The 17,615-nt window shown below is 38.6% G+C and overlaps 1 protein-coding gene across 3 annotated transcripts; it reads right to left on the bottom strand.

Moving 5' to 3' along the window:
• Positions 1-9,936: 9,936 nt before the first annotated feature.
• On the bottom strand, positions 9,937-15,951 carry LOC125234020. Of its 3 annotated transcripts, none has more exons than XR_007177921.1 (2): positions 15,368-15,951; positions 9,937-9,996 (listed from the first exon to the last, which is right to left on the bottom strand). XR_007177921.1 is itself a non-coding variant. In XM_048140200.1 (2 exons), the coding sequence occupies exon 2, from the start codon at positions 14,728-14,730 to the stop codon at positions 10,339-10,341; it is 4,392 nt and encodes a 1,463-aa protein (XP_047996157.1). In that variant the 5' UTR covers positions 14,731-14,829; positions 15,368-15,951; the 3' UTR covers positions 10,082-10,338. The 3 variants fall into 3 exon arrangements, 1 of the variants encoding a protein (XP_047996157.1); XR_007177920.1 differs by lacking the exon at positions 9,937-9,996 and adding an exon at positions 10,014-10,046; XM_048140200.1 differs by lacking the exon at positions 9,937-9,996 and adding an exon at positions 10,082-14,829.
• Positions 15,952-17,615: the final 1,664 nt, after the last annotated feature.

Genomic DNA, 17,615 nt, shown 5'->3' with positions numbered 1-17,615 from the left:
GGAAATCTTGGGACATTTTTTTTCTCTTATCAGGATCGAAAGACCTCGCGATTCTGAGTACGAATCGCGTAAAAACTACCCATGTTACAAAAAAAGTGGGGTGGACAACTTTGAAAAAAAAAAAGGCCTGGATACATATTTTTAGCACTTTGTCCGCATCTATATTTAATAGGTACCTTGACTGTACATGATTTTAATCTTTTCAAAACTTCAGATGCTCCGTTTTAACTTTGGGCGGAGCGAGGCGTAGATCGGAGAAGCCGCGTAGCACCTTGTAGCACTGCTACGGGTTTTCGTAGCATCTTGTCTTACAGTATATTTAATTTTTACCTCTACTTTTTACTGAAACACTGCGTATTATAGATTATTCGGAAGACGTATTCCATTATTATTAAAATATGATATTGATTTCATGTAGGTAGGTACCGCAGCAAATGCCGGGATAACGCAAGGAAATTCCAAATATTAAAATATGATATTGATTTCAGTAGGTAGATTGTATCACAAGGGAATAAAATTACCTACCCTAAGGCCGATAGTCCACTATCATATGTTTATCATAGAAATATGATCATAGGCAACATGCCATCCTTTTCTTCACGCTGGAGAAAAAGGGAGGCAAACACCTATGATCATATTTCTATGATAAACATAAATGTGAGTGTGTTTAGTAAAACGTCCCACTTTGTCGGCTACCATTAAGGCGAAATTTACTTGTTTATCTTTATATGAATAAACTGACAAGGCGGTTTTATAGCAATCGGTTTTTCGTCTACCTATCTATACTAAAAAAAAAAAAAAAAAAAAAAAAAAATCGACAAAGTGGGACGTTTTCCCATGCAACACTCACAAATGATAGTGGACTATCGGCCTAATGTATACCTAATTATAGCGAGGGCGGTAGTGAGGAATTATAAAATATTATTACATATAAGCCTGTGTGGTGACGGGTTAAGAATTTCACCACCCCCTTTCTTCCCGTGGGTGTCGTAGAAGGCGACTATGGGATATGTGTTAAATTGTGGCGTAGGCGAGAGGCTGGCAACCTGTCACTGCAATGTCACAGTTTCGTTTTCTTTCAACCCCTTATTTGCCAAGAGTGGCACTGAAGCTTTAGTAGTTTCATGTGTTCTGCCTACCCCTTTATGGGATACAGGCGTGATTGTATGTATGTATGTATTACATATAATCCTGAGCTTAGTGAGGGATTTAAGTGTTAACAACCACGCCACGGTGGAAATTATTTCGCCACCATTTTCACATCACTTATGGGCCATTTTTTTTTCAAAGTCCACCCCATTTTGTTTTGGATTTGGAATTTTTTATGTGGTTTCCACTCAGAATCGCGAGCTCTTTCAATCCAAATAGGATAAAAAAGTGTCCCAAGGTTTTTTCCCATTCCGTTACCATTTTTTCATACATGTTTGCATAACGGAATGTAGGTATGGACATTTTTTTTCTCCTATCAGGATTGAAAGACCTCGCAATTCTGAGTATGAATCGCGTAAAAAATACGCATGTTACAAAAAAAGTAGGGTGGACAAGTTTGAAAAAAAAAGGCCCTTATATGAGGATATTAAATATTATGTTTCATATTATTAACAAAAAAATGTTCCTACCTACGCAAGAAAAAAAACATCTCGTTTGATTTAACTTTGATTTCTCTTAAAGAGGAAGAAAGTCTACTTTCGGTAAAGGTGATATGAAAAAAACTTGTTGAAGTGGGAAAGTTTTTCCGAAAAACTTGGTGGAGTGAATCTATTCATAAAATAAACAGACAAAAATATGTAAAGTTTGCGACCGAAATAGGACTATTGTTATGCGGTTCGTATTGAAAAGACGTAGGTGTAGTACTACTTTTCTTATGAAAACTTATGAAAAATTCATACCTAGTCGAAAGATATTTCTGTGCCAAGAATTCAGGAGTGTAGGCCACCGGATGTTCTCTATGATAATGGATTTATTATTACTCTCAGTTTTATCACAGTATAATAAAGAGTACTATCGTACAGTATGGCCACTCCCGCTCTCCGCTGAAAGTGCCGCCCACCCCCTCTCGGTTACCTCACAGTTACCGCCTGTCAAAAAAGCGAACAGTCGACCTGTCAAATTTCACTCATACAAGCGTGGTACGCGATCACCTACACGTGCTTAGAATGTATGCTAGGAACGCGCCTCTTTCATATATTTTATCGCCAGTGTCCGAGGTGTGGTTTGACTTTAAGAAAATCATTTTAATCATTTAGCAGTAGTATACCTAGTAGTAATCACTTTATTATCGCTCCGGGTCGTTCCTGTTGCAAAGGTTGTCCATCGCGGTTCAACGTGGCAACGCGGCGAGCGTGATGGGCTCCTTTGCAGCTGGAGGGACTCGGAGTGGATTTAGTGAGTAGTTTATTTCTAATTTTATTTGTAATTATTAATTTATTTAGTATTTGTATATATAGTATAAGTCTTAATTGTAATTATTTTATTTCCATTAAAATGAAAATTAATCTTTATTATGTACAACAGATTTATATACAGTTTACAGCAACAGATGTACAAAGGCAAAGTTATCCAGCTAACCTTAGATTAGATGAGAGGAACATTAAAGTCGGTAAAATAGACAAACTTAGAGAAGTAAAATAAAGGTCAGAAATAATGTCCACAAGTAAATAAACTACATAAATACTAAATAACATTTTGATGGTTACTTAAACCAAGAACCATTTAATGCCCATGTAATCGTCCTTGCTTAAACTAACTTATCTACGCGAAATAACACTATGGAAACGGATTAAATCGCGTATAATAATCGCGTGTTTCCATAGTTTTATTTCATGACTTCGTTAACAATATGATTCGAACTTTAAAAAATTGGTCTAGATACGTTATAAATTGAATAAGAATGTCAGTGGATATTATGTCTGATCTACAATATCTGTATAATATGCCAATTTTTGACATTTATTTAGAACACACATCCTGATGTGTATGTGTGTATCCTACTGGCCTCAAACTACATCACATAATACTAAATTTCATCTCAAACAAACAAAATCGTGGGCAGAAGATAACTAGTTCTATAAGACCATCCCAAACTCTCAATATAATTAACAGTTCAATTTTAGTTGTGTCTGAAATAATATCAATATCTATTAATAGACACCTCAGTTTTAGATGCCTCCAACGCATACACGTAGTTTCAATAATACACTACTACATTTGCACAAACTATTAATTATGTGTGGTGCATACGCAGTACGCACTATACTCTACTTTACGAGATGTGGGTCAGGAGGCTCGCTTGCGGGGGACACCAATCAAACCAACACCAAAAAGAATTAGCACTAAAATAAGCAACATTGAAAATCTAACCTCAAAATTATATTTTAAGGTTCAAACTGGATCGCTCCGTTTGATGCTGCTAAGTCGTTCGTCGTTCCCCCAACCCAATGCTGACGTCACAGCCGCGTCGCGCGTTCGCTATTCGTCCGGTCGATATACGTGCCGACTTCGGCTTTTTCCGGAAACATTCGGTTCCCGAATGACGCTGCCACCACCACGTGCGTGTTACGTAATGATGGCTACAATTCATTGACAAAGGTTATTTGAGAAGCCTTGGCTCAACAAGCTATAAGTATCACATCGGTTAAAAAGTTAGACGTGTATTATTTATATTTACAAACAATGCCTATAACCCTATAGGCGTAATGCTGTTTTTACAGCATGGCTGTGAAGAATGGCATTTTGCAATGAAACCTTTCAAACCTTTGGTTTAAGTCGGCGCTTAATGGGCATGTTAAATTAAGTAGACATGTTTTATCGTTGCCTTTTGGGTACCTAATTGGAATTAGCGAAGGCAATAATGTAGCTTAATATATTTCGCTGATTGTGAGGCATTTTTACGTTATAAAGGAAATTTAATTTTACAGTCGAACAAACAGGAAACAGTCTAATTTCACCAGTTTTGCTGCAGATACATACATACACACATATCCCATAAGCCGTGGCAAAATGCCGGGATAACGCAAGGAGGATGATGATGATGACACAGTTCATTTTTTAAATCCACGCCAGTGGCTAATAATCACGCGGTCCCCTGATACGCGGTGTCTGATGACCACTGTAGCTTATGGACACATGATGAAGCGAAGAACAAATGACATGCTTTTTATTTTAATACCATGATATCACGTCAATACACATTTTGAAAAAAAAAAAAATTGTAGGCATCATCAGTATGATAGTATTTAGTAGGTGGCGCTAAACAATCGAGGTACGATTCTGAGTATGAAGATTGTAAACCCTATATAAATTATCCTTGCTAGAACCTAGTTAAAAGGTATTGTCCAAAACTCTGATATAATTGCTGCTGACTGTACTTAGTACCCATCTGCATGAAATTTATTCAAGATCTGCTAAAGTTTGTGTAATTCAACAGATATTACGTCGTATATCGTACAAAAGGGCCCTAATATGGTAATCCGACACATTATCTGGAGCAAGAACGTGGTCAGTAATTTCAAAGGTTACCTACCTCAATAATTAATGGGAGTAAGGTATCTACACTTAAGGCTAAAGAAATAGGTTTTTCATATAACCTAACCACAAAATTAAAATTTTGAAAAACCCCCGACCGCGACCTAGTGGACCGATTTTCATGAAACATGGCTAAGAACACTCACGACTAACACAGCTTTCAAATAAAAAAAAACTAAATCGAAATCGATTCATCCGTTCGAGAGCTACGATGCCACAGACAGACACACACACAGACAGACAAACAGACAGACAGACACGTAAAACTTATAACACCCCGTCGTTTTTGCGTCGGGGGTTAAAAACAGTACTTATGTAGTTATGTACCTACTCATTTTACTTTCTGGTTATTTATTTATTTAATCGTATTAGGTACATTAATTTTTATTTCTACATTACAAATTTAAATGTCAATATTTGGGAGTTGCTGAGGGTGATAGTCAAACAGTAGACTTAGCTAAGTGCGTTTTCACATTATCAGATCCGATATCGGATGTAGGAAGGATTGCAAAGGCAAAAATCAAAGATGGCGGCTTAAAAATATGGGATATCGGTCCTACATCCGATATCGGATCAGTTAATGTGAAAACGCACTAACGATGCGGTCAATTATGTATCTATCAAATATACTTTCTTAACTCTGTCATCCGCGTCCACCGATCCACCAGAGACAAAAAAAATCGATTCAGATAAAAATAACTGTCAAAGATGATTCCGAAATTTTAATAAGATTCGATTGGTTCACCGCCCACCTATCTGAAGGAAGCACTCATTTCTCAGTCCCTCAAAGCTATGAGTCGTGACGACTAGGGAGTAGGGAACTAGGGGCCTGTTTTATAAGTAGGTCAAGTCATCTAAACGGCGTGCGTGCCGTTTAAAATTTTATTTTTAAACTTTCGTAGGGAATTTTGTTTAAAAACTCAGAAGGTTTTGATAGGAGAGGGGGTAAAACCGCCTCCTTTTAACCTCTGATTTCCGTTTACAGTGGAGTTCATAAATCTGTAGGTATGTATAAATTTGATCACTTTAATATTGCAGTATTAAAATGAAAAACCTTTATATTATTATGAAAATGTACTACTTGTTAGCCTTTTTGCTGTAGGTACCTTGATCTATTAAAAAAAAAAAACAATGACATAATGTGTTTTTAATGTCATTCACTGCTAGATGATAAGTTACGCTATTTTCATAAGGAAATAATAAGGAATATCGTGCAATCTGTTTCAGTATTGTTATTTTATACTGTATGTGCAATCAGTTCGAGTAATTTCATAAATGCAAGAATACCAAACGGAATTTAGTCTCCCGAAGCAACCTGCCATGGTAGCCGAATGGCAATCGTTGACGCCAGACGCCGACAGAAATGCAGGCTGGCTCTGTCGCGCCAATACGCAAGAGCGATAGAGATAAAGAGCTACGCAACAGATGTTATCGTGTTATCGTGAGTGTCTGTGCATTTGGCTACGCACCTTGGATTATTTGCATCGTTTGCGCGTACCCTGGATACACAGGTGAGTGAGTGTATAATTGTCTGAGCATCTTGTGCCAATATTGCTACATACCAAATACATATGGTAACTCCGTATAGACAGATAAAGTCTAAGAAAAAAACGTACCTCAAAACCATACAGAAAAAGGTACGGTGACCTAGATGGCGGTACACCTTTGGGGGACGCTCGGCTAAATGGCGCTAATTATAATATTTGACATTTTAACACATATCAAGCTAAGAATATGGGCCAAATTGTCAACACTGAGGTTCAAAAATTTTAAGCCTGTGTCAAGAGATGGCAGTCTATGCACTGTGATTACACATTTTACTTTGACAGTAACTCTCTATAATACTCAATCCTCTTTGCTACATACCAATGCTAGCACACAAAGGCTTTAAATGATCAGCCGACCGTGCAATATGTCTATGTAATCGCTTCCTGCTCATGAGATGTCCATTCTAGGACCTCAAATTCTAAATTCACCCTATTTACAATACCAAAACAGCAAATATTCTACGAATACTATAGTTTATCATTATCAAGCAGAAGCTTCTGCAAGTGATACTACAAAATGTGAAATGACAATCGTAATGAATTGATAGACTCATTAGAAAGTCGAACCTGTAGCCAAGCTCGTTATATACTGAAAAAACACTTATTAAAAACGAAAAAACTTAATAATGTATAAATAAAATAAATAACAATTCATATGTACCTAGACTCTTTAACTCAAATAATCTTTTCAATTTAAGATTAGCAGTTAAGTTCATAAATGCATTACGTTTCTTAAAAATAAACAAATTATTTTTTTTTGACGCTAGACGCCGATCGAAACGCATACACAGCAGACGCAGTCTGGCTCTGTCACGCCAATACGGAAGAACGATGGAGATAATTATGCGATAACAATATTATCGTAAGTGCGTTTTCACATTATCCGATCCGATATCGGATGTCGGCCCAATATCCCATACATTACAGGCACCATCTTGGATTTATTCTATTGAAATCCTTCCGACATCCGATATCGGATCGGATAATGTGAAAACGGGCTAAGATTTTGTGCATTTGGCTACGTACCCTGGCTTGACTGGAACCTAATGCCTTAGTGCGTTTTCACATTATCCGTTCCGATATCGGATGTAGGACCGATATTCCATACATTTAAGCAGCCATCTTTGATTTTTTGCTTTTGAAATCCTTCCGTCATCCGATATCGGATCGGATAATGTGAAAACGGACTTACGCCAACTTAAACCGTTTAAGCATTTAGAAAAAGTCACATATACACCGTGTTTTTTCCGTTAAATTAGACACGTAGCTGGGTTCGACCCTGTATATCACTTTTAGTTAAATTCGCAAAAAAAACTTTTTATCATTTTCACACATAATAAATGATTTATTAGTGTGAGAGACCCTTAAGAATGACATTCAAGTTAGTGTCAAAAGTGATTGACGGTACATGTCAAAACAAATAACATTAGGAATTGGTAAAGGCTGTCATACACGTGTTCAGTAATTATTTTTATTTTTTTAATAACTCGATAACCGTAAGAGTTAAGACGCTAGTTTCTCAGAGAAATTAATTGTATTTGATCTAAAGAACCTTACCTTAAAGTTAAGGAAGTCAATAAAAACAAGGTGTAGAAGGCTTCTGTGACTCAGTCAGGCAATTCTTCCAGGAATTTCTTTCAATAAAAAAATGTAACGAGTATCTTACAGGGAAGGTTGTTTTCCATTACGGATTGTTGAAAGGCGATCACAAAATTATTACTACCATGAAAAGCTAGGCGTGGCTCCATTAATCGACTTATTTATCGTACTGTTGACACGCCAAGGCAATTTAAACATCAAAAGGCTGAGAGTGGTCGTTTACCACCGCGATTAAAGCGCCTCCCGGGGGATAAGACCCGAATTTATTATGACACCTCATCGTATCTCGTGGCGATTTATTAAGCCAACGGATACGGGGCTAAACATGAGACTAACCAACAAAGCCTACGGTGTGGCATAATACGGTAATATTATTCATACCTGTACCGAACTGGCACTTCTCTGCCGCGCTGAGCGGTCTTGTATCACAGGCCCATTCTAACTAGATTATGTTTAATTTAAAGTAAGCGAAATATTGTTTTTAAGTACTTGATTTTTTTAAACATTATTACAGGATTGTATTTAAAATTTCATTAGTTTGCGCGTGTTTACGTCTTGTGGACACTGTCATGTGTCAAACAGAGGTTCTTACAAATCTGGGACAATAAACACATGTTGTTAGGAAATCTGTAAAAATATTACCCAGCTATCGCGCGTTTGCCTCACGTCAACACAACTACGGGCAAGCACATGCGAAATGCACGACACGTTACAGTATACAAATTATATCTAAAATACTATCAGTGTAAGTTGGAAATTCAGGTCAATACCTGATAGTCTGCGAAATAATAACACTGAATCAATTAAAGGGCCTCGGACCACATAAAGTTCAAAGTTGTTTCGCATTATCAAAACAGATGGCGCTGTCACGTTCTACATCTCGCTAACACATATCAGTTCATCTATTTTTTTTAATTTCTAAAAACACTAAACTGAATACAACATCTTCCTTCTGGTTGAAGACTGATACTTAAAAACGTTCCGTCGACTTCAGTCCCTAGACACTACACACGTCTGGAAAGAGTACACTTATTATTTTACTTCTCTCGACTTTCCACATCTACCCACTCAAAAGAATATTTGATTTTCTATCGCTCTTAATATTTCAGAAACTGTAAATTGCAATGTGGTTTAAATTATTACGACTATTATTAATTTTGTATATTCAAATCATTGAGCCCAGTGAAATTACAAACAGAGACAACTTTTTACGTCAATTTAGTTTCTAGGAAAATGATAAAACGGATGGGCCGTTTTTTAACATCACTTACTCAAACACCTTTAGTCAAACCTGTGTTCTGATCATTTCCTTACGACAGTAAACTTATATCATTTCTCTCTACCTTTTGGAGTAGAAAAGTAGAAATACGTAAGTGTTATGTAGGTATAGATTTTATCTATGTTGGTAACACAGGGATTTAGCACCTAACTTAGGGGATTACCTGAAGCCACCAATTTTCATAGGTAATATTTTGGCAAAATACCAACGAAAATGGGTTTGGAAGTTCACCCTGTATGGACCTCGAGCCACGTACAGCTTTCCATGACCAATCGCCTCCCGGTATTTTGTAATGTATAATGAACCCTAGTGAAAGTCAGCTGCCACTTTCTTGGTGGCAACTGAATCAGGTAAAAAATAGTGAATTCAGTCATCGCCTACCGTTTAATACTTTGTCTGTAATGTATCATATTTAGCCTTATTTTTTTACAGGTAAGACCAAAATAATATCTTAATATAATATTATAATAATATATCTATACAATACAATACAAATATTCTTTATTGCTCATCAATATAACAAGATGACATTTTAAAAAAACAAACACATAACTTTAATTAACTATGGTAGACAACAGGTGGTGTTATCGCTAAAGAGCGATCTCTTCCATCTATATAATAATATCTTTGACAAAGACTGTACAATTTGGACATTTCTTCTGGTACCTATAGATTTTATTTCAAAAATTACGATGGAAAGTTTCTTAGTGAAATGCGCTCGGAGTTGCGAGTATAAGGTATAGGGTATAGGAAACTGTTTAATGATGAACTAATTGAGCGGACTGTAATTTAATAAAATATCTTTAAGACGAAATTGACAAAGATAACTCGAAATTTTAGAGATTTAAACAAACACTTACTGGGGAAAAAACAGTGCATATGTCACATACCTTTTAGCATGAGGTTCCAGTGGGTTGGTTTCAGCTCGCTAACCATCAGCCTTGGTATGCAAGGCGCACGTGCGGGCCCGGCTTACCGTCTCCTCGAGCCCAGAACTGTTCTTGGAGCAGAGCTTTCTTCCTGTCCACTTTGATAATGTGACTAGCACTGAGTTTAAACTTAATTTAACGATAATTGTTGGGAAAATGTGACTTTAACTATTTAATTAGCAATAAATGGCAATTTTAATGCAGCGACGCGTTCGCAAGTTAGATCGAGAGCGAAAAGAATGTGAGGTAATGGCTACCGGAAATGATTAGTGCCGGGCTAAACACACCGGAAGCTAAAGACAAAATAGTGTTGTTTCTTTAAAAAACCGATATTCATACGAAAGTTGAACATACCGCTCACCTAAATATGCAATATTTACTCTACAAATAGTGCTAGAGTTCGACAAACTACTTAAAAACTATAATGTTAAACTAAGTGATAATACTAGAACGACGAAAGTTAATTTGAAAGTGGTAAAGGACACAGCTTCACAACTGGTCTTCTGTACTGACCAGTAGCAGTTTGAATTGTGACCACTCTACAGACACCGTCAACTCCGGGATGTAGAGCAACGATGCGCCCAAGAGGCCATTTTAAAGGGCTTGTCTGTTCGTTGATCAACAAGACCAAGGAACCCACGACAATGTTTGTATTTACTTTATTCCATTTAGTCCTCTGTTGTAGAGTATGGACGTACTCAGCGTGCCATCTACGCCAGAAGTCTTGATGCATTTTCTGTATCATTTTCCAACGATTACAGACACTTACTTTTTGATCTACAAGATTTTCCTCTGGGACAATCGACAACGGTTCCAGAGTTAAAAAATGGCCTGGAGTTAAGGCTGAGAGATCACTAGGATCCGAGCTAAGAGGTGTCAATGGACGAGAGTTGAGCATAGACTCAATCTGAGTCAGAATTGTATAAAATTCCTCGAAGGTTAACCTTTGATTACCTACAACCCGTGCGAGGTGAGTCTTAACCGAGCGTATCCCGGCTTCAGCTAATCCGTTAAAATGAGGCGTACCCGGAGGGTTAAACGAGAATTTAATTTCTTGGGCATCAGCAGCACCTTTCATGAGTGAACCAAGATAGTTACTAGCGCCCACAAAATTCCTACCCTGGTCAGAGACAATGTTACTGCATCGACCACGACGAGCGACAAACCGTTTAAGAACACAGAGGAAAGCTTCTGTCGACAACTCTGAAGCAAGCTCTATGTGAATGGCTTTGGTACTAGTACATACAAAAACACAGATGTAACCTTTGTACGTTTTCGCACCACGGCCACGACCGAAAGCGATATCAAATGGTCCTCCATAATCAATGGCGACACTCGAAAAAGGTTTAATTTGCGAGACGCGAAAGGTAGGCAAATTTCCCATAAGCGGCGGAGATGCCGCAGAGGGATTGGCACGAAAGCATTTCACGCAGCCTCCAATCACTGCCTGAATTGCTCGTTTTGGCGACAAAATCCAAAACGTTTGCGCAAGTAAATTTTGTAAAGTTTGGGCACCTGGATGTAAAAATCTTTTATGATATTCGTCAATTATTAAAAGAGTGAGTCGGTGGGAGCGAGGCAATAAAATGGGATGTTTGACAGAAAATTTAATAGGAGAATTTGCCAAGCGACCGCCCACCCTGACAATACCCTGACTGTCAATGAATAATGAAAGCTTGCGCAAACCCTTTGGCAATGCGTTCAAACGATCCTCCCTTAATTGATTGATCTCTACACTGAACGAAGTGAGCTGCACATGTTTTACTAAAAACATGAGAGCTGCAGTGGTTTCAGCTGACTGTAGAGATCCGACAACTTTTCCATCCTTAGCTGACCGTAAAAAACGGAAACAGTAGGCTAACACACGCTTTAATGTGAAAAGCGAGGAGAACCTGCTAAGGACTTCATCAATTAAGTTAGGATCGGCCGTCACGAGTAAGCTACAAATACGTTGTTCCTCTACAATACAGTCATTGCTTGGATCGTGCAAAGGTGAGCAAGGCCAATCCTTCTCTTCCTTTACCAACCACGACGGACCCTTCCACCAAATATCACACTCTACCAAATCTTCAGGCAGTAACCCCCTGGATCCTGCATCAGCAGGATTGTGGTGTGTACTGACGTGACGCCAGCGATCAGGAGCAACAAGATCCTGGATATGGCTCACACGATTTGCAACAAATGTTTTCCAGCGTGAAGGGCACGACTTGATCCAAGCTAACGTTACGGTCGAGTCTGACCATGCAAATATTTCCTGAACAACATAGAGAGGTTTTAATGCCTCTTGTGTTGACTGCATCAGGTCTGCCAACAACACGGCAGCCTGCAGTTCCAATCGAGGAATTGATAATTTACGCAGAGGCGCAACCTTACTTTTGGCACAGCAAAGCTCTACAAAAGTAGAGCCTTGTGTGTCATCGACACGACAGAAGACGACAGCAGCGTAACCACGCTCCGACGCATCACAAAATCCATGCAATTGTAATGAAACAAACGAATGGATGATGCGACGGGGAATAACGACAGATTTCAACGACGGAAGTTGATCGGTAAATTTCATCCATTCTGATGTGATTGCTTCTGGAACATCATCGTCCCATTGCACCCCAGATGACCACAAGACCTGCATTAAATATTTAGCGTGAAACGTGACAGGACATAAGAATCCTAGCGGGTCATATATGCGCGCTATATTCGATAAGATAGTACGTTTAGTACATTTCTGATCACGTGGTGTTGCAACCTCAAATTGGAACGAATCTGTTTGTGGACGCCATAACAATCCCAATATTTTAAGGGACAAATCCGAAAGTTCATCAAAATGTTTAAAATCACTCGAATACAACTCAGAAGATGGAAGGTCAACGATAAAACCTTTATGGTTGGAGGTCCATTTTCTCAAATGGAACCCACCCGACGACAAAATTTCAGATAAATCTGATCTAATTTTTAAAGCTTGCTCAATAGAGTCAGCGCCTGTCACGACATCATCAACATAAATGTCTCTCCCAAGCACTTGTGACCCTTCAGGATAGGAGTCAGCAGTCTCCTCCGCTATCTGTGCTATTGTGCGCAAAGCTTGATACGGAGCCGATTTCACACCATAAGTTACCGTCCGCAAACGATAGTCTTTAACTGGGCCGTCAGTCGAAGGTCGCCACAATATCCGCTGATACTCAGCGTCCTCGTTTGGCACGAGGATTTGACGATACATGGCCTTTATGTCACCCGTAAAGACTATTTTATGCCATCGAAACCTAGTAAGGACATCAAAAATATTAGTTTGTAACTTAGGTCCAGCTAGTAGTGTATCATTAAGCGAAATCCCATTGCTGTCACGACAACTTGCGTCAAAAACGGCTCTCAGAGGTGTACTGACAGATTCGGGGCGCAAAATACCATGATGTGGGATGTAATTAAAATTCCCGACACTAGAGACAGGCGGCGCAACCTGCTCCATATGACCACTGACCTCATACTCTTCCATAAAGGAGGCATAAGCTTTACGAAAATCCGCATGCTTTGTAAGCTTGCGTTCCAACGAAAAAAATCTCCGCATTGCAATTTCACGAGTGTGCGAAAAGGTAGGCTTGTTCGAAGGATCGACGAAAGGTAGAGGTACCTCGAACCGGCCTTCACTCGTGCGACAATAATTTGCACGGAAGTTATCTTCACATAGTTGATCCTCTTTCGACAAGATAGGTTTACTCGGACCACAAATATTTTCTAGTTCCCAGAACCTTTTAAGAGAATCATCCAACGACAGCGACAAGTTTGATTGTGAAGCATTCGACACGAAAAAACAATCTTTCCGACAATTAGTGAAAGATTGTGTACGAGAGGCATAACAGTCACCCATCAGAACCCATCCGAAAACAGTCTCCAAAGCCTTTGACTGCCCCTTCCGGCCCTCCTTTTTACCACTTAAAATGGAAGATGCAAAGATCTCTGCATTTAAGAGTAAATCTATTGGGCCCGGCTTCGCAAAGTCAGGGTCAGCGAGAGGTAGACCTTGAATGTGATGCCATTCCGATGTATTGACTCTATAGTATGGTTGCTCCGAACAGATAACTGGAAGCACTGACGCTTGGAAGTCAAAATTAACCATTTCTGATCCAATAGGTTTAACAGAGCATGATAACATACCCTTAGGTGCAACTTCAGATAGTCCAATTCCAGTAATTGGCTCACTAGTATCATCTACCTGTAAACCTAATCTTCGAGCACAGTCATGGGAAATAAAATTGACACCACTAGCACCGTCCAAAAGAGCACGAGCTATTTGATAATTACCTGAACTATCCCGAACAGCTACCCGAGCAGTAGCAAATAAAACTAATCCATTACTTTGGACCGACGTCAAAGTCACTTTGCTATTTAAACCGCTCACCGTTGGCTGAGGTGCTGGTTCAGCCTCTGGCGAAGCCGGTTCCCTTTTTCCAAAGTGTAATAAAGTGTTGTGGGAACAACCGCATATACTGCACCGACAATCCGATCGACATTGTTTAACTTTATGAGTTTTGGAGAAACAACAAACACACAAGCCCTTGTTTTTCACCACCTTGAACCGCTCCGAAGTGTCTAAAACTTTAAATTTTTTACAATTTTCTAAGTTATGCAGTTCAGTACAGAAAACACATATATTTTGTTGTGTGGCAACTAGTGTTACCTTGCCTTTACCTTTAATGGCACTTGTTACGGGCTTAACCTCCGTTACTTCCAGAGCGCGGACTTGTTTTTCAACAAACTCTTGTAGCAATTCAAACTTTGGAATTTCATTGGAATTGAACTCGAGGAGGAAGGCCTCCCGAGTCGCCTTGTCCAATTTTCCCCACAACAGATGAAATAACATAAAGTTTTTATCGGGTAAGTCGAATCTTTCTAACACTTGTAATGTTTCTCTAAAAACACGATGAACTTTTTCTAATTCAGTTGAAGACTTGGTCTTCACCTGTTCACAAAGTAAAATCTTTTCATAGTACCCAAAGGCAATTTGCCGTTTTCTATTGTAAAACTTGTTTAAAGCATTGTAAGCATCCATGTAACTGTTGTCTGAAATTGGGTAATTCTTAATCAAATCTAAAGCCTTACCTTGACACGATGTCATAAGATAATGCAGCTTTTCAATGTTCGAAATATTCCTTTTATGAATTAAGGAATCAAAGAGTTCCTTAAATGACAACCAATTGTGCAAGGAGCCATCAAATGGTTTCACAACAATTTTAGGTAACTTCGCTGAATTATTATCACTACTATCATGTTTGTCAACAGTTTCATGTTTGCTTGTAATGACAGGCTCAGCTTTCCTTAACCTTGTCAAGATTGACTTTACTTTTTGTTCAAAATCGACAGTAACCGAGAACTCCGTATTTACATCCTTTGTTTTCTTCATTATAGCCTTTTGGGCACGATGAAAGTCTTCAACTATTGGGTTTAAGTCGGCCGCGACATAACCCTCTAAATCTATACAATCAAAGATTAACTCTAACCGCATAACCGCGTAATTGCGTTCAACCCTATCCATGTCAACGTCTCTATTGCTCACATCAATGTCCGACATTTTTCACGTAATAATCACTGTTGATTTATCGAAAAACGAGAACGAAAATATAAATAAACAGTTTACGTTACTCAATAAAATTAACTTGTTGACTTTGACAATGACAGATGAGATGACAACCGAATTGTTGCCATACACCAAAGCATAGACTAAGACCGAACGAGATGAGCGGATTGAACGAACTGTCACACTGCTACCAACCTAAATTCTACTATAAAAGTCACACTTCCGGTCAGCCATTAACCGAATCGAGAATTAAAAGTTTTACCCACCAATTTATTAGAAAAATATTACGACACGACAAATTTGATATTTTACTAAAAATAGGTAACTTTTCAACGGATCCGGCCGAAGGAACAAATGTTTAATGATGAACTAATTGAGCGGACTGTAATTTAATAAAATATCTTTAAGACGAAATTGACAAAGATAACTCGAAATTTTAGAGATTTAAACAAACACTTACTGGGGAAAAAACAGTGCATATGTCACATACCTTTTAGCATGAGGTTCCAGTGGGTTGGTTTCAGCTCGCTAACCATCAGCCTTGGTATGCAAGGCGCACGTGCGGGCCCGGCTTACCGTCTCCTCGAGCCCAGAACTGTTCTTGGAGCAGAGCTTTCTTCCTGTCCACTTTGATAATGTGACTAGCACTGAGTTTAAACTTAATTTAACGATAATTGTTGGGAAAATGTGACTTTAACTATTTAATTAGCAATAAATGGCAATTTTAATGCAGCGACGCGTTCGCAAGTTAGATCGAGAGCGAAAAGAATGTGAGGTAATGGCTACCGGAAATGATTAGTGCCGGGCTAAACACACCGGAAGCTAAAGACAAAATAGTGTTGTTTCTTTAAAAAACCGATATTCATACGAAAGTTGAACAGAAACAAAGTTTTAAATTCATGGCTGCGTAGCCACATTAAATTAGAAGAACGTAAGAATGTCCAAGCAGTCGTCATCATCCTCCTTGCGTTATCCCGGCATTTGCCACGACTCACGGGAGCCTGGGGTCCGCTTTGACAACTAATCCCAAGATTTGGTGTAGGCGCTAGTTTTTACGAAAGCGACTGCCATCTGACCTTCCAACCCGAAGGGTAAACTAGACCTTATTGGAATTAGTCCGGTTTCATCACGATGTTTTCCTTCACCGAAAAGCGACTGGCAAATATCAAATGACATTTCGCACATAAATTCCGAAAAACTCATTGGTGCAAGCAACCCGCGACCTCGAACGAAAGTATTAATAAAGCAATCGTAAATAAAATAAAAGCTGAAATTTACATTTAAGATTCTGTTACGTAGGTCAACAATGCTATGAAATAAAATCGTTTACCGACCACTAATAACAACATAATTAATGTAGAACTTCCTTCAATAACAAGTTTTATAATTTTGAATGGCTCCGAAAAGAATAAAATAAAAATTTAACGCATATTTTATAACTCATCAACGGGAGAGCGTAGCACAGGCGGCGTAGCCGAGTGGCAATCGTCGACGCCATACGCCGACAGAAATGCAGTCTGGCTCTGTCGCGCCAATACGCAAGAGCGATAGAGATAGATAGCTTCGAAACTGATATTATAGTGAGCGTTTGTGCGTTTGGCTACGTATCCAGTTACGCTGTAGCACGTCGCATGTAAATTGTATGGGCGGGAAATCGGCCCCACTACCTTACTTGCATGCTAGTCATGCGCGCTAGAAACGTAAGTTATACTTATATGTGTATGCGTATACCTGAGGCGTCATTCGAATGTTTCTTATTATAAACTGAAATTAAAAAAATCTGCTTACGTGACTAACGCCCGTAAAATACCTGTTTCTATTGTTAATTTGGATTATTATTGACATCACTAACAGCATATTGTGCTCGAACCGTATTTCAAGCTTCAACTATTCGGGGAGGCAATTTTATAAGTAAACTTTTATTACCACCTACTACTAACTTTTGTATCGACCTTAATATGTATGAAATGGTAATCCCTTATTAAGCCATTTAATTTTGGTAGTTATCCAATAATGATTGACTTGTAATATCTGGCGGTCTTGTCTATACTTGAATTCGCGCTTAATGTAACTTTGGATTCTCGCGCGAGGACTAAAGTTGTGCTAAACTGCATTGTACGGTCTATCTGATAGCCTCCTTAAATATGACGGTATACCTCTTGGGTCGACAC

The sequence above is a fragment of the Leguminivora glycinivorella genome, chromosome 15 (genome assembly GCF_023078275.1).
Source record: "Leguminivora glycinivorella isolate SPB_JAAS2020 chromosome 15, LegGlyc_1.1, whole genome shotgun sequence".
NCBI lineage: Eukaryota > Metazoa > Arthropoda > Insecta > Lepidoptera > Tortricidae > Leguminivora > Leguminivora glycinivorella.
Note: the sequence above shows the minus strand (reverse complement) of the source record. Positions and strands in the feature narration are given on the sequence as shown.